Source organism: Canis lupus, chromosome 4 (assembly GCF_003254725.2).
Source record: "Canis lupus dingo isolate Sandy chromosome 4, ASM325472v2, whole genome shotgun sequence".
Taxonomy (NCBI): Eukaryota; Metazoa; Chordata; class Mammalia; order Carnivora; family Canidae; genus Canis; species Canis lupus.
This window is the reverse complement of record NC_064246.1, coordinates 67,417,251-67,435,923: the sequence shown is the minus strand read 5'-3', so window position 1 is coordinate 67,435,923 and position 18,673 is coordinate 67,417,251. Positions and strand designations below refer to the sequence as shown.

Genomic DNA, 18,673 nt, shown 5'->3' with positions numbered 1-18,673 from the left:
CCTCTACTCACCCTCACCACCCACAAACATAACTGTCGAGTCAGAAAAGTCCTGAGGCTTCCATTTATGCCTTCTAACTATAGAGAGAAATAGACTAAGTGAATACTTCCTCCTGATGGGGTAGGGTGAAGTGGGGAAGTAGAAAAAGCTCCTAGGTGAAATGAACAAAGGAAAACACCTGAGCTGAGTCTCTGAGGGAACACAAGCTCTGGGCTTCCATGAGCAGCCTGAGAAAGAATCTATGTCATGCAGATACTCTCCCACAGGGTGAAATAAATTCTTCCATAAGTGAAGATTGAACACAATCTCAGAGGAGATGGCTAAAGCTCATTTTTCCAATAAAGGCTGCAAACAGCTTCGTCAAAGTTGTTCCCACATTCTAGATACAGGAAAATGGTTAGAACTTTTCTCAGTCTTCAACTATAATTCAGAGGCAAGATAGATTAATGAACTAATTTAAGGCAAAATAGGAGATTTATATTTGAATGTATAATACATATTACTAGAAATTATAACTCTTCAATCTCCATCAAGCTGAAAGCTCCTCTTAACCTAGTCGTGAGATTCAAAGAGTAAAAAGTGCCCGTTGGGGAAGATCATGGAAAAGATGAGACTGCAGATATGACCCATGAGCAGGACCTGCGTACTTAGAGGCCCTTCACCCCTCTCTGCTATCCTCGAAAGATGAATTCCATTTGCCTTTCTCACTCCTGGAAGCTGCATAGCCTTGAGGACACAGCCTTGAGATAGTGACGTGGTGTTAGGAATATCTGCATGGTATACATGACTGAACCTAGTTATGGTCTCTAAACTTCTAAGGTTCATTGGGTGGGTTCAGAGATCCATTCATCTTGCTGCCACCTCATAAGTTCCATTTGCTTATACCATCAACCTGGAATGACTTATTTCTTTCTTTCGTCTCTTTCTGCCCTTGGAATAGGGAGTGGCTGGTTTCAGATTATACCAGGGAAGATCCCTGGACCATTACATGCCAATATTGCCCTAAAACTCAAGACAAGAACCAATTCCCTTGTAAATAGTGGCCATGAAGAATTCCCATGGGAGATCTAGAAGTAAGAGAAATAAGTGAAAAGTAAGAATAAGAAAATGGATCAGGAAAAGTGAGCATTAAAAAGAAAGTGGGCAGGGATGCCTGGGTGGCTCAGTGGTTGAGTGTCTGCCTTCGGCTCAGGGCCTGTTCCTGGAGTTCTGGGATCAAGTCCTACATCGGGCTTCCTGCATGGAGCCTGCTTCTGCCTCAGCCTATGTCTCTGCCTCTCTGTGTCTCTCATGAATAAATAAATAAAATCTTTATTTTTTTAATACTTTTTTTCTTTATTTATTTATGATAGTCACAGAGAGAGAGAGAGAGGCAGAGACACAGGCAGAGGGAGAAGCAGGCTCCATGCACCGGGAGCCCGACGTGGGATTCGATCCCGGGTCTCCAGGATCGCGCCCTGGGCCAAAGGCAGGCGCCAAACCACTGCGCCACCCAGGGATCCCCTAAATAAAATCTTTTTAAAAAAAAGAAGAAAGTGGGCAGAGAAGGGATGAAGGGAATAAAATTTCCAAGGTACATTGCTGAAGGTAGATGGTAGGTTTGCCTGGACAACCACAGCAAGGCTAAGTTAAGAAGAAGTTATATAGGGCAGTGTTTGAGTGCCAATCTATCAGGAAATGTAACAGAATGCAGAAAACCCCTCAGAACTCCTTTTCCAGATAACTATGTGTGATTAGAGGGAATCTTTTAATAATTAACTTGGAGTGGAATCTAAAAGCCTCTAAGAGGGCAGCCCCAGTGGCCTAGCGGTTTAGCGCTGCCTTCAGCCCGAGGTGTGGCCCTGGAGACCTGGGATCAAGTCCCACGTCAGGCTCCTCTACCCATGTCTCTTCCTCTCTCTCTGTCATAAATAAATAAAAAATATTTTTAAAAATAAATAAAAAATAAAAGCCTCTAAGAGATGGTCCTCAAGGAGATGGGATCAGATTAAGAGTGTGACTGAAAATTTGGGGTCAGGCTAGGAGGGGAGGGACAAAGAGGAGGGGCTGAGAACTTACAAGCAAAGAAGTGGCTTTTCACTTTCTCAGCTTGAAAGTGAAATTCAAAATCTCCAGCTAAACTGTCAAATTCTGCCTGAACTGCATCAAGAACATATAATAACATTTTGCAGAAAATTATTAGAGGGAAGCTACCACTTACAAAGGAAAAGAGAAAAAAACCTTCCCAAACTGTCTGAAAACACCAGCTGTATAAATCGGAAACACAATTCCTATAGGGAGATGGCTGAAGACCTGGGGAAAGAATTGGGAAGAATGACTTCCTTCTATCAAGGGCAGATTATCGCCAGTGAGAAAACACCCTAGACGGTTTAGGCTTTATCCTGGGATCATGTCCAAATTCCTCTCTCCAAATAAGGGAAGGATGAGCATGAGTCCAAACAACATGGTTCCGTAGGGTCATAGACCTGGTGTGTGTGGGATGGCTTTTGCCTAATTGCTGAACTCCGTGCTGCAGCCAGGAAGCCACGGGACAGGGACCCAAAGTTGCAATTGAAGCCAAGACAATATAGTTCAGAAGTAGATAACTGAAAAACGAGAATCTGATAAAGAAATAAGAGCAAGAAGTGTGTTGAAAGAACAAGCAGGAGGTAAGAAAGGCAACCCTGGCATTTATCTGTCGTCCACAGCTAACTTTTTGGTGGACGCTCATTTTCATCTCATCTTCTCAGAGTTCCCTTGACCACCATATCTAAAGCAGTTCCCATCCACTTCTTAAGTCAATATACTAGATGTTTCTTTCTTTCCTCTTCTTAAGTCAATATCCTAGATGTTTCTTTCTTTGCTCTTATTATAGTTTTTATGTATTGGTTATTTGCTTGTTGATTATCTATTTCTCTCTCAAAATTGTAAGCCCTCTGGGGTCAGAGACCATGCCTGATTTGTTTACTCCTTTCTCACAGATCCCAGAACAGGTGTGATCCCCAACAAGTATTTCTTGATAAATGGTTGAGTCAGGGCTCATGGTCTTAAGAAGGCAATGCTAAGAGACTTATGGTGCAAATTAGGACAGTATCTCACTTCTCTTTCTCTCTCCATAGTGTCTAGACCCTCAGTAGCTGGTACCTTGCAAGTACTTAACAAATATTTTTGAATGAAATAATAAATGAAGCTGTTTGTAACCTAAAAAAAAAAAATCAATGTATCTCTCACATTAAGAACCTTATATGAATAAATCAGTAGCCTTGTTTTTTTGTTTTTTTACAATTGGGTAGGTTCACATGTTTTTTTTCCAAATCAGGGTTTTTTTTTTAATGGATTCAAACACTACTTTCTTTATATTCCCTTTGGTAGTATGCCACAATAATGTAGTTTATTCCTGTCTTAAGTTTTCTAGGCAGTTTCTGAGCAAATATTCAATGAATCCCGTTTCTCAATTGGATGATACTTGATCAATAAAACTGTGAATACAACTGTGAAAGACATGCTGTCTTTAAAAATGAAATCAGGAGAAGCTCATATAGTTTCTCATTGACAGGCATATTTTGAACTCCCTAGACTCTGTGGGGAAAAAAAGCTAGTATCTATAAACTGGAAGAGAAGCTTATGACTTATTTTAAACTAGAAAAATCTAAATTTTTCTGACTTATTTCTGGTGTATTGGTTCATTTCTATTCTATGCTAGGCACTATGGAGAAATATATATATATTTATATATGTATTATATATGTGTGTAAAATATAGAGTTTCTTCCCCCAAGAAGCTGACCAAACAGCAGAAAAGACAGCAATTCAAACAGCCCTAATAAATGCCACAAGAAGGCCAGCATGGTCCAAAGGAGAACTGGAACATAGAGCAAGGAAAGGTAGGTCACAGCTGATTGAAATGAGTGAATGCCTTAAGGAGATGGTAGCATTTTTGGTGGGTCCTAAAATGGGCTTACTTCAAAAACGATTATGATGAGTTACATGGAACACTTAAATGTGCTAATTGGATAGAACCAACAATTCAAAAGGCCATTTTCAATATCCCTATGTGTTGTTATTAATGTCAAGGAAAGCTTACTGAGTGGTCAGAAGTTAAAAATTTAACATATATATATATATAAACATATATATGAATAAATAATATACATATTAATAATATATATAGTGTGAAATTAATGAGCTAAAAAACATAAGAAAATGACATTTTAAAAAAAGCATTTTGATGAGCAATATTTTCTCATAAGACCAGTTTAAAACCCTAAAATTTTAGCTTTGTAATTTAGTTCACTGCTCTTATTTTAAAATGGGGGGGGGGGGAAGCGTGGGGGGGGTGTAAGTTTGGGAAGATGAATCAACCTTCCCAGATGACTAACTGCAGACAGCCGACTCCACCCCACATTTCCTACTTTGATCTAGTTCTCTGGCCACTATGCTAAACTACCTTTCAAATAATCAAAGTATGGATTATCCTATTACAAGTCTACATCTATCTGCTTGCCAAATTTCGGATTTCACAGGAAACGAAATTAATAAAAATACATCTCTCCTCTCCCACTCAAATAAAGTAGATAGGGCAAAGTTGGCAGTGGGTAGTACACTTTCAAGCGGTTATTGGCCAAAATTTTATAATTGAGCTAATTAATATTTTTGAGCACTTACTTTATGCCAGGAAGTGCTTTCAGCACCTTTTAAAATGCATCAACTCCTTTGATGATCACAGCAGCCCCATGAGGTTAGGCATTATTCTTCATGGCTATTTTACAGATACGCAAGCAAGTGGAGGCAAGTACACTTACAAACTTGCCCAAGATCACCCAAGTTGGTAAACAAAAGGGTTGGGGGGGGGCTTGAATCCGCGCAGACCCTATGCCCTTAACCATTAAGCCACCAAGATAAAGCTTTGTAGATGGGGGCCCAGCTCCACTGGGTGATCCGGTGATCCGGCCTGCAGAGCCGGCAGCCTATTCACGCTTGCATCTCCGCCAGCCACGTGGCACAGTCCCTGGTACCTTCCAAGCCTGCTCCGTAGGTAGGCTTACTCGAATACACATGGCTTATTATTTATTTAATAGGGCTGACTCACTGACCAAAACTTAAAGCCAGGGGCACCTGGGTGGCTCGGATCTTGAGTGCAGGGTCCTGGGGTCCGGCCCGCCTGGGCCCCCCGCTGGACGGGCAGCCTGCTTCTCCCTCTCCAACGACTGCGCTCTCCGGCTCGCCCTCTCTCAAATAAATAAAATCTTTAAAACAACCGAAAGCCAATGTGACGTATTCTTTGCCTGGGGAAATCCTCATGGACCCGGCAGCCACTGGGAGTCTGGGGGTCGAGTCCCGTCCGAGAAACCAGAGAACCTGTCTCAGGAGCACCGGAAGTGAGGGGGGCGCGGGCCCGGGAGCGAGGGGACAACAGGAAGTGCAGCACAGGCCCAGGCACAGGCAGGGCCCGGAGACAGGCCGGCCCGCTGGGGTGGGGAGGACTGGCTTCCGGGGAGGGACAGCTTGTGGGGCGGACCGGGCCCGGGAGGAAGCGACGCTCGGGACTGCGGGGACGCTTGGGAGCGGCGGCAAGTACGCTCCGGACTTCTTGTCGGTGGGTTCGAAGTTCCCACTTTGTCCTTGGAAATTCTTTTCTTCAAGCGTCCTCACAGTCTCCTAGCCCCGGCGGGGTTCTGAGCCAGCCGCTGCCCTCGGGCCCCGCGGTGCACATCCCGCCGAGAGTGGGGCTCCCCTGGCCCCCCGGACGCGGGTGGGCGACGCAGGGCCCCGGGCTTGGGACTGAGCGCGAATTCACGGAGGGCGGCGGGGAGGGGCGGGAACGGGGGCCCGCGGGGCGCCGGCGAGCGGGGAGCGGGGAGCCGGGAGGGAGCCGGGGAGGCCCAGGTGCTACCCCGCGGAAGAGCGAGGAAGACGCGGCTGGCGCCCACCCAGGCGAAGGTCGGTGCTGGGCCACGAAGGTCACTAGGCCGTCCCTGCTTCTCACCAAGGAGTTGGACCAGCCCCGAATCACCCCCTCGTCTCCGAGGTTCACGGACCAGGAAGGCCACGTCCGCTGCGAGAGAACTTGACCAAGGAAGCTGGAAGGGAAGGAACGGAGGATAAGAAGACACCCAGGGGTGGACCAGCGGGCTTTGCAGCCTGTGACAGACGCCTGCGCAACGGAAAGCGCAGCAACAGCCAGTGGAGTATTAGCGATGGTTTTATGAAGAAAGACCCTCCGGAGAGTCTCGTTAGAGGAGAGGAGTTGGGAGAAAACCAAGCTGAAATGAAAATGAATTCAATTCAAGGGGATCCCCGGGTGGCCTGCAGCCCGGGGTGAGATCCTGGAGTCCCGGGATCAAGTCCCACGAGTCCCACGTCGGGCTCCCTGCATGCAACCTGCTTCTCCCTCTGCCTGTGTCTCTGCCTCTCTCTCTCTCTCTGTGTGTCTCATGAAAAAAATAAAATCTTTAAAAATAAAAGAATGCTCTGGCTTAATTTTTTTTTTTAAATGAATTCCATTCAAGAGCTGGCATCTGAGACAGAACCGTCGTAAAACCCTTTTTACTTAAAATGTTAGGAACTGAAAAGAAAAAAAGTCGAGAGGGGAAATTTTGCACTACTTCAGATTATCCTATAGTTCTGTTAAAGAGTAACAACTTCTCAAGTAGTGATGATTTTTGAATTTTACGCGATAGGAATTTTGCTGTATGTATCATGGGATGCAATTAAAGCCATTCACCTGTCTGGAAGATCAAGTTGTGGCTTCTTAAGGGATTTTGTAGAGCGTTTTACTTGAATGTGTGATGGAGAATAATAATATAGTAAACTGAAAAATACAGCTAAAATTCGTTCACTTAAAAACTGCTAATAGTTGTTGATGTCATAGAACATCAAAAAGAGAAAGGAAATGAGATTTCTTTGTGAAATAACAGATGACCAAGCAATGTCTGTTTTGGTGTACCTCATTTTAAAGAAGAATGTGACCCCTGAAATTACTTTAGGAATTGTACTTGCCTTTTTCTTTGGACTAGCTGCCACTACCACTTTCACGCACCAGGCATTGACACTTGATCTTTCCCAATCTAGGATGCCTAAATTTCAAATTTATATTTTCTTCTTCCAATTTGCTTGTGAAAAGCCTAAAGACAAGTGTCTCATACTTTTAGATTGTGTTAATCCTAATTCTTCTAGACCCTCTCCTAGCCCCAAATATAAAATCTGGTAGTTTTGTGAAAGTCAATTTGTTTGTTCATCCTGACTGGATGAGTTTGCCTCTGGAATTCTGTAGAATTTCTTATGATTGGTTCCATAGGACTGAAACTCATTTTTCATTTCAACAGTTAGCTGGCTATTCCCAAAGGAATTTGGGGGGCAGGAGGACACAATTCAGTCCACAGCAATAAGCACGCTTCCAGGAAATCCAGCAAAAAGTATCTGTGGCATTATAGCTAACAAACATTTTAAACATCTTAAATTGAGAAGACCTGTATTTTAAAGTCACACAATCAGATTTAACAACACACCAGATTTTAAGTCCAGTTATACTGATGGCATAGAGATGAGTTGAACGATGGCATAGTTGTTTGGATTTTTTTAATTTTATTCACGAGAGACACAGAGGCAGAGACACAGGCAGAGGGAGAAGCGGGCTCCCCTGGCGGGGGGGGCTGATGTGGGAGTCAATCCCAGGATCACACACCCTGAGCTGAAGACAGACGCTCAACCACTGAGCCACCCAGGGATCCCATGATGGCATAGTTTTTTGTGTAATAGGAACAAATAATTTCTACATATGCATATAACATTGCACTAATTTTAGATTTGTTTAGAGAAAACTTGACTGGGGTGGTATGGAGAGGAAGGAATAGGGAAGGTTTAATGCATTTGTCTGCTATTAATAATGAGTATACAGAAATTTTCAGAGTGCAATGGAGCTCAAGTAGGTACTCTATGGGTGGAATACAGAAACTTTAGTATTTGAGTTCTTACCACTATTGTGGTGCTTTAGCTTTTGTTTATTTCATCCATTTCTAACCCTATTTATTCTTCACTAGTTTAGACATGAATCAAAGCAGCGAAGGATGTATGAAAAAGATTAGCAGTGTGAATCTTGACAAACTTATACATGACTTCTCACAGATAGAAAAGGTATGTAAAGATATAAAACAGTTACAGTAAAAAAGGAAAAGTGAAACAGCTTTTACCAGTGGAAAGAGCTGGGAAGAAAGAAAAATGTACCAAAAAATAATCAAGGTAAAAATAATGGAAATCTATTTTGCTAAGCCCTTTTTCATTTTTAAAATCCATATTTGAAATATTTCATTTTGGATCTTTGTACTACTATATCAAAATGTTTCTGGGACAAGGAAACAGTGGATATACTTTGGCTGAAGTTAAAAGAAAAATACATCCTTAATGTTCAAAATGTCCATAAACCCAGGAATCTTTTAGTAAGAATTGAAATATTCGTACTCAATCCTCAACATCTTACCATTATGACTCATATTTTTTTTTTACTCTGTCCTATTCTGTTCCCTTTTCCTTCTCTTTTTGCCTAAAAACAGACCCATTTGAAGTCCCCCCCCCAACTCTGGACAAATTACATGATAGACCAAACCCACAAGTATGTATTAGTGTTTTCCCCCCTTGTCTGCCTTGGAGATGAATAGGAATAGCTGTTGAGAAGATGTAGGTGGGTAAATGAAAGATTTGTGGAGTGGGTTTGTGAAGCAAAAATGGGAAGGGAAATAATACCTACCTCTCTTTAACATTTTTCTCCATTCCTTCTTTTCCTCTGTACGGTATAGTATGGCCATAATAAGAAAATTTCATGACGATGGGTATTTGGAGGTAACATTATGAACTTTTTTAAAGCAATGAACCTCAGTTTTCTTAACCAAATGACTCTTATTAAATAATAGAGAATAGAGAAAGAAATAAGCATTAGTGGTAGGAGAGGAATTGGTGCAAAGTTTTTGGAGATTATTCAGAAATATCTACTTTAAATATTTTAAATAAATATTAATTTTTTGTGATGTGATAATGGTATTGTGATTATATTAAACATTTTATCTCATATCTCTTAGAGATACATGTAGATGGTGATATTTATGGATGAATTAGTATAATGTCAGGGAGTTGCTTTGAGATAAATTCAGAAGCAGAATAAGGAAGTGGGTAGAGATAGAGATGATACAATTAATTTTTGAAGCTGTTCAAAAGGCATATGGCAGCTATTATACTATGCAGAAAGATACCAAAAAGATGTGTGAAGAATGCTTATTTATCATTCGTAATAGCTGAAAAGTGGAAACGCAAATTCTCAATAGGGAGACTAGTTAAATAAATTACAGTATACCCATAAATGAAACTCAGTGGAGCTCTTAAAAAGAATGAAGTAGTCCTACATGTGCTTATATGACATCATCCCCAAGATAACAGTTCTAAACGGAATATCCAAGGTGCAGAACAGAGTATAATATGATCTTTTCCTATAGTTGATAGTCATAAAATATTTTGGAAATATATAAAAGGAATTGTTAACCATAGGACTGAGAGTTGAATAGTTGGAAAGAAGGGGATTCAAGTTAGGTCATATTTTTTATTTTCATAACTCTTTATAGGTCTGTTTTATATTTTTGCCATGTTACTTTTAAAATTAAAATAATTTAGGAAGTTGACTTACATAAAATACATGCCAGACTTAGTATTAGACTTTTAGGTATTAAATGGTTTATGTTTTCATTAGTCTTCATTTCAATAGATTAAAAAAATCAAAATAGCAGTGTTACTTTGGTAATGATGTATATTATTTCTTCTACAGAAAATGATAGAAACCAGTGGAAAGAATAATATACTAGATATGCAGTTGGAAAAAACTAACTATTTGTTAAAAGTAATGCAAACAAAGGAAGTCTCAATTAAAGAAGGTTAGTACTTTTGCTGCCTAAAGTAATACTAATTCTAATGAGAGTGTTTTTTGATACAACAGTGATTAGTATTATACCATACATTTGTAAAATATTTTAAATTCGTGTAGAACTTTCCGGGTTATTATTTCATTTTATCCTTATATAACCCTGGTAGACAGAGAAGACTGGTATTACTAATCTACCTCAGTAATGAAGAAACATAGGATGAAATAAGCTAATCTGTCTGAGGCCACTAAACTAAGAAATGGCAAATCCAAGGCTCAGTCCAGGCCTTCAAAACCATGGGAAAAACTAGTAGTTGAATTTCTGCCTCATAATTACACCAAAAGAAATTTCAATGGGTCCTAGTCTGAAGCTCTCCTCTCACTTCTGAGATAGCCAGGCCATGTGTGCCTCTCATCTCCCAGCAGCCATACTGGCCTCACTTGTGGTCTATTCTTCTTTGCCCACCTGCTGGCCTGCTGGGACCCTGAGAGCCTGGGCTCTTTGCAGGGTAGGTGCTGCTCTTTGAGAATGTCGCATTGCTTTGAGGCACAGTGGTCTGGAACTACACACAGACAAATGAGCTTCAGCTGTACCTCCAGCCCCAGGGCCCGGTAGTGCTTGGCTTTCCCATGTAACCAGTTCAGTGCATCTGGATGGAGTCAAGAGAACCTGAATTCCCTCAGGTTCACCATGAAGTTCCTGGTGTGCCCTGACAGTGTGACTGTGCCTGACATTGAAACCCTGCTGTCCTGGGCCCAGCTGTACCTTGGATGCCCCTCGTACTCCTGCTGCTTGGGAGGTCACAGTGCTATATCCTCTTGGGGAGAGGGGTGGTTTCCATGATGGAGTTTTCTCTTAAATTTGCATGGAGGAAAGCCTGATGTTTAGGAATGTTCCCCAGGATGGGCACTGACTCTGTTCATCCCAACCACCCTTTTTCCCAGACCAACACTCCTCACTAATCAGTGCCCTATGTCAGGAGAGGTGGAAAATCCAAACATATACAGATATTTCCTTGCTATGTCAATTCAGAGGACCAAAAAACAATAGGGGCAGTAGCAAAAAGAACCCAGATCTTGGTTTCTAATACTATTTTACAATAGAAGGAAGCAGGGCTCCTTAGAGAAATGGCTGATTCTAGGACTAGGGCAGGAAATATATTGAGATGAGCCTGAAGCATCTTGTAGTACCACAAAGCAGGAAAATGCTCAAAAAGATAAAACACTCTACAATGATGGGGATATGTCAAAGGGACACTAGAGCGAACTGAAAGGGTTCTCTATGGCCAAAGCTAGAACAATTTGATCAACAAACTAAATAGTAATATTGGGTTGTAACCCAAAGTATATAATAAATATCTGTGAGCCCATACTGATAAGGATAAATAAATAAGTAAATGAGAAGATACCTCTTTTCTGCAGAATTCCAAATAACTTATGTAAATGGTTTTCCCTCAAGGAGGTAAGTCATAATGCCCCACTCATGAAGAGTGGGTTGTGTATAGTGATTTCCTTCACTGTGTGAAATATACAAAGTGGAAAATGGGGTGGTGGAGAATAACTATACAGTGGAGAAACCTGACATGTGTCACTAAAGGCAAGCAATCAAGGTCAACTTGATGTCATGTTGATAGTATGTACCTTTGATATGATATGATACACATGATACTTCACGTCTGTGATCTTCCTCCCAAAAACCCATTGCCCTGTCTAATTATGAGGTAAGCAAAAGACAAATCCCCATAAAGGGACATTCTACAAAATACCTGACCAGCACTCTGCAAAACTATCAAGGGCATCAAAAACAAGAAAACTCTGAGAAACTATCACAGCCAAGAGGACCCTAAGAAGACAAAATGAGTAAATGTGATGTGGTATTTGTGAATGAGATCCTGGAATAGAAAAGGAACATAACATAAAAAAATAAAAATAAAAAAAATAAAAAAAACTAAGGAAATCTGAATAAAGCATAAATTTTAGTTAATAATGTATCAACACTGGTTCATCAATTGTAACAAACATACCATACTAATATTAGATGTTAATAGGGTAAACTCAGTGTAGGATATTTGGCAGTTATCTGTAATACCTTCCTGATTGTTCTATTCATCTAAAACTATAGTTTATCATAAAGGTGAAAAAATGAAACCACAGAAAAAAATAGAAGATAATATGGGTTTTTGTGGATTTTTTTGTGTGTGTTTGTTTTTTAGTACAGATAAGGCCTTTCCAAATGTGACATTCATCAATAGGAACCTGATTAAATGAATTATGACATATTTATTTAATGAAATACTAAGGAGCGATAAAAAGAATAAAATAGCTCCATGTGATATAGAATAATCTCCAAGATACAGTAAATGAAAATAACAGTGTTCACAACAGTATGCTATCATTTTTATAAAAATATTTTTGCATACACAGAACATCTTCTCCCTCATACATTTGTATATCTCTGGAAAGATAAACAGCATCAGCATCCTGGTAATAGTGTTTGCTTTGGGGGAAGGGAAACTGGTCTAGGGGCAGAGATTGGAGAGATAATCATTTTTTACTATTTTATTGTGTTTAATGTGTATTTATTATTTGAGAAAATAATCAAATGCTTTTTAAAAATCGAGTTTTACTTATTCTCAATCTAATGTCCTTTTTACTGGATAATACACAGCAGAAGTAAAAGAACTAATGGGAATGACAGCTTAGAGAGTCAAGTATGTACTAATTCATTTAGAGAGGTAGAACGAACTACATATATGATTGGATTTGCTCAACAATAAAGAACAAGACCATGATATTGTATTGGCTACATTTGATATAAGATAAAGAATTTCTGTGTCAGTTCAAGATGATAATAATATTAGTATTGAGGGCCAAGCGCTAAAAAAAGCCTTTTCATGCATAATTGTATTCAACATTTCCAAGTGCTTTGTGAAATAGATGTCAATACTCAAATTGCTAGTTAATGGTAGAGCCTAAATTTGAGCTCAAAATAATCATTTATTTACTCAATTATACAATATAAAAAGTAGCTTAATATTCTGAACTCTAACTTTTAAGATTTGGAAAGGATAGTATTCATTGTAAAGTCCAATAGAAATGGCGTGGGAAAAGATTTACACAGAATTAAAAACCTTATTCTAAAATAATGAGCAGTATCCTATCGTATGAACGATTTTTTATTGAACCAGTTTCCTTTGGGGAAAAAGAAAGTGTTGAGAGAGCCACCTTGTGTTCATATTTTGAAAATATGCATTTTTTAAAAATTCTGTATACTTTCAGTTTCAGGGCTCTGTTTTCAATTTGCTGATTACAGTTGATTCTTGAACAATACAGGTTTGAACTCCATGACACTTATATGTGCGTGTTTTTTCATAAATACAGTGCAATACTGTAAAGGTATTTTCTCTTCCTTGTGATTTTCCTAATAACATTTTCTTTTCTCTAGCTTACTTTATTATAAGAATATAGGCTATAATACATAACATAAAATATGTGTTAATGGACTTTGTTATTAGGAAGGTTCTGGCCAACAGTAGGCTTAGTATTAGTAGTTAAGTTTCTGAACTTTATTTTTGTCTTAAACTAAACTTTACATCCAATGTGGGGCTCAAACGTATGACCCTGAGAGCAAGAGTCACATGCTCTACAAACTGAGGCAGCCAGGTACCCTAGTAGTTAAATTTTTGAAGAGTCAAAAGTTACACGCAGATTTTCGATTGCTCAGGAGTTAGCATCGCTAGCCCCCATGTTACTCATGGGGCAACTATACTGAGATAGCTTCAGCTACCATATTTCACAAATTGCTGGATTTATTCCTCTAAAAGGCACAAAGAGAAGAGATGGTAGAGTCTATGCCTCCTTAATTTTTTTAAAGATACTAAGTACTCCCTATACTCATGGTGGGGTTCACACTTAACAACCCAAGATCAAGAGTCACATGCTCCACTGACTGAGCCAGCCAGGCATCCCCTTACTTTTCTAATTGTAGCAGCTAACATAGTAACATGTGAAGTAGGCAATGTCAAATATAAGTTAACCATCATTCTATTACTGGGGAATACCGAAAAAGAATAAAAATGGAGGGTGGTGAGATTTTTGAGTGGGTGGTGGGGATGGTAGAGGAGATACACAGTGGAGAGAAAAACCACAATAGTAGAATTTTGTATCTGCATAAAGCTTTTAACTTCTACAAAATACTTTCATTAGTTGAAGAAAGTATGTGAAGACTCAGTGCAGGACCTCTAACTGAAGGCAAAGTTTTGCATTCTCCCCTCACAGTATTGGTTCTTTCCTTTAGTCAATAAATAAAAATATTTCTGAACACCTATGAAACAGTCACCATATTAAGTATAAGAAATATCAAAATTAATAAGATATGATCTTTACTTGAAAGAGTTCACCATCTAGTGGGAGAAGCCACAAATAACTAAAATGAAATGTGAGAAATGGAAAGAAGAGATATATACAAATTGTTGAGAGGAGAGAAATAAAAACAGTAACAATGTTGAATATTTGTGAGTAAATTTAGAAAGTGTTGTGTTCTCTCACTCATTTGGGGAATATAAAAAAAATAGTGAAAAGGAATAAAGGGGAAAGGAGAGAAAATGAGTGAAAATATCAGTGAGGATGACAGAACATGAGAGACTCCTAACTCTGGGAAACAAACAAGGGACAGTGGAAGGGGTGGGTGGGGGTTGGAGTGACTGGGTGACGGGCACTGAGGGGGGCACTTGATGGGAGGAGCCCTGGGTGATATGCTATGTGTTGGCAAATTGAGCTCCAATTTAAAAAAAAGTATTGTTTTCTCGTTTGCTTGTCAGAACAGCCTTATTATATATGAAAACAGTCTTACATGTGAGGAAGGATAGGTATTACCCATACTTTTTTATTTTGCAGATGAAGAATATAAAGCTCAAATAGGTTAAGTTACTTGTCCATTGTCATAGCTAGAGAGTGAAAAAGAGGAAACTTTATTCTAGTCCCTCAGACTCCAAGTTTCATGGTTTCATCAAAATATCATATAATTAATTCCTGAGAAAGTATTGAATAGCAGATTAACAGCAGTATTTGAAATGAGAAAAACCTATGTTCAAGTCCATACCTTCCATTTACTAAATCCGGAATCCCGGGCAAGTGACCAAACCCCTTTGGATGACTGCCCCCTTTGTAAAATCAGGCTAATAATACCAACTTCTCAGCAACCCTTTGAATACTAATTGGGGTAATGTTTATAATGCACTTAGTATAGTGCCTGGCAGAGTAAATGTTCAATAAATGGTATTATTATTATACATAGATAAGTTTTTATTATTTGATACAAATATGGTATTTAATATTTAACCATCAAAACAGATGTTCAATTAGAATGAAAGCCAGTCAATATGTCATACTAGTGCATCCTGGCTAAATATCTATCTTGGGCCTTTAAAACTGAAAAAAAGAGAAGAACAAGGCTCCATATTACTAGCTATTAAGCCAAGCACATAAAGGTGAAGTTGTCCTAATAAAAAAAAGAAGAAAAAAGGTGAAATTGTCCTTAAATTTTACAAGTTTTAATATTTTAAAATTATTCTTTTGTGACATTTTCATCACTATATATTTGCCTAGTATAATTGTAAGCTTAAACTAGTGCAACCTGTGCTCCCTAACCTTCTAGTAAAAATGCAACAGCAATAACCATCAGCAAGAGTCTTTCTCTAATACTGTTTCTACCCTCTCTCCAGGGCCTCCAACCTACTCATATTACTCTAAAGGAGTGCTCCTTAGCTGGTCTTCTTTGTGGTAATAAAGTAGTTAAATCATAGACTTTATTGCTGGACTGCTAAGGCTCCAATTGTAGCTCTACCACTTATTAGTTATAAATGTGATCTTGGGCAATTTACTAAATTTCTGTGTGTCAGTTTCCAGATATATAAAATGAAGCAAACACTAGAACCTACATAATAGGGTTAGGAGGGATAAATTATTCAATATTTGTAAAGCACTTAGAATACAAATATATGTTATTTTCAGACCAGAGCTTTTCCACTTACCCCTTCTTGCTTCAGTTTACTAGAATATTACCTGTCAATCAATGACTTGGCAAATGTTTATGGAATGCCACTACTCTAAATATTAGGGAGAAATGGTGAACAAACAGAAAATAGCCCCTGATATCCTGGAGCTTACAGCCAAGTGGACTGCTTGGATTACAGAAATTTCCATCTGTGTTGCTACTGACCAAAGGTTTAGCTACTACAAGTTATAACCAAGAATATAATGAAAGCTAATATTCACATATCAGGGGATAAATGCTTGGAATGCAGGCACCCAAACATGCCCAAGTGTGCCTTCCATCTAGGGAAACTATTGCTAAAGCATGTGGAGCGGGAGATCCCTCCTATGCTGAATTTATTGTGCGTAGAAAACTCATGACCAAATCCCAGAATGCATTTGATTTCAAGGGTAATTAAAAAGTACTTATTACATTATTTACTCTGAGATAGGTGGTTGTTTTATTAAGCTCTCATAATTGTTAATTAAGTATTTTATTTAAGTCTTTCAACTTTGAGAGAATAGTTCCAAAATGAAAACAAATAATTTTTGAATAAATATGTCTTTCATATTTTAGAATGTGCTACTCTTCATAGTATGATAAAAGGGCTACAACAGACCATTGAGTCTCAACATAATTTGAAAGGTAAGTTAGAAAAAAATCTTTAAAATTATGTAATATCTGAGTATCTTTAAAAATAGTTTTTACATCATTAACAGTAAGTTTCTTTTAAATCTGGTCTAACATTCATCTGCTAACACCAGGACTCCTCACTACCAAATCCTACTTTCCTAAATTATTATGAAGTAAGAAATACCACTGAATGGAACAATTCAGTCATATTCTGACAGGGACATCAGAGAATGTTTTATAATAGGCCATAATTCTCTTTATTATTTCAAAAGTTTAGAAATATATTTATTCTTGGGAGTACTCTTGGTCTTTAATGTCCTTCTGTTCAGTTTTGAAGGGTAGTTATCTACTAGTAGTTACATGATGAATAAATACACTATTCAAACTGCAGTGATAGTTTAATTTTTTATCATAAACTGAGGCTATGTTTGTGTAAATGAAGCAAACACCTTCAGCTTACCTTATTTTTGCTAGTCATGCTAACCCATATGTGCCTATTCATTGACAAAATGGACAAAGCAACCAAGTGTTTTGTCCTGTTCTGACTTAGCTACAGTGCACTGTTTATGGGATTTTCCTCTACTATATTGTAGATTAGATGAAATTGCCTTCAAAGTCCCTCCCAACATAAAACACCAAATAAGAATGTTTAATTTTAGCCCTCTATTTCTATCATAAAGAAAGTACTTTACAAGTGTAGGTGAAACATAATAATGATCTTACATACCATTTATTTACTTTGGCATAATATTCCTTATTGTCTTTATAATATTCTCATTGAAATCTATCTTTAAGAATTACTATTAGTTCTTACTCCCCCTCCCATTGCCTTACCCTAAGATATTTCTTCAAGTGTTGATGAAACAAATATAAAAATATATTAAAAGACTTCACATTTACATTGTCAAACAGTATCTGCAGTACAGAACAGAAAGGATTCTTTTTACCAACAATACACCACTAAAAGCTGTTCTAGAGATCAAGAAGGGTAATAGATAGAGAATACCATCTCCAATGCCTTTTATTTATTTATTTATTTTTGGCTTAGTCCTGCAGACTTCTGACCCTTATGTCCCATAGATTTTTCACTTTTCTTGGCTCTAGCAGTCTGTTCATTGTTTTCAGCCTTTGAATGCCATCACACGCCTGGTTTGAGCTCTCATTTTGCCATCTCAATGCTGATGGTTCAGAACAACTTTTCCCTTCTCTGTGACTAAATATACCTAACTGCACTTAAAAATTTGTGAATGTTCATTATCCTTACAATCCTCTTATTCTAGGAGCCAAATGGTATTTAACTTGGTTCTTCCCAAGATTTTGTTCAAATAAAACATCGGTCAGATATTAAAGTTATTTTGAAGTCCCAGGAAGTTAATGTTAAAATATTCATTACTGAATTATAGTTATTTTTTGTAAAAAAGATGTATTGACCAGTGGTCAAGGATACAATCTTTTCACAGATATAATATCCAGTCTTTGAAGTAATGTGTGTTTGGAGTTTAAAGCATGGATATAGGTCCTTAGAAATAGAGTATGATTCATCACAACATATCAAAATGATAGGGATTTCTCCTATCTTATATTACTGTATATTATATGCTAGTTTAGGAGAACCCCAGTAATTCATTGTATGACAGATAGTATCATTCTTCCATCTAACCTGTGGTTAATTACTATCAGGGCAAAGAAAACAAGATTCAGAGATTTTTGTTCATGGAAAGAGAATTCAGGAATTTAATTTAGGAATTCAAACACATGGTCAGAATGTCATGGAGAAGAGAAACATTAAATCAGCTGTAAACACAAAGCACCTCTAAAATCAGTAGAATTCAAGCTTATTTTTGCCAATTATCTCTAGATAATTTCTTACAATTTAATATTGCTTTTTTTTCCTGTCTGAACTAAACCTGAATTACTTGAATTTATTTAGACCTTTATACTCTATCAGGGTAAGTTTTCAAAAAGATTTTATTATGTATAGTATAACTTTACTATACAGAATCAATCAATCATAGTAAGCAAAATGATTAATCAAAATTGATCACTCACTATAATGTTTTTAAAAAGATAATAGCTATAAAAGAATTATCTGAGAAAGGAAGCTAATCAATGATTAGTTTACTCCTA

The 18,673-nt window shown here is 38.1% G+C and overlaps 1 protein-coding gene across 3 annotated transcripts in view; it reads left to right on the top strand.

Moving 5' to 3' along the window:
* The first annotated feature begins 7,591 nt into the window (after positions 1-7,591).
* Positions 7,592-18,673, top strand: part of CCDC152 (coiled-coil domain containing 152) — a 32,016-nt gene continuing 20,934 nt past the window's right edge. For all 3 annotated transcript variants that reach the window (XR_003131622.3, XM_025436239.3, XM_025436238.3), the window contains exons 1-3: positions 7,592-8,111; positions 9,787-9,892; positions 16,490-16,558. Coding sequence is in view for 2 of the 3 variants with exons in the window: in XM_025436239.3 (XP_025292024.1) it covers positions 8,025-8,111; positions 9,787-9,892; positions 16,490-16,558 (262 nt within the window). In the remaining variant the exon portion in view is untranslated. The remainder of the gene's footprint in view (positions 8,112-9,786; positions 9,893-16,489; positions 16,559-18,673) is intronic.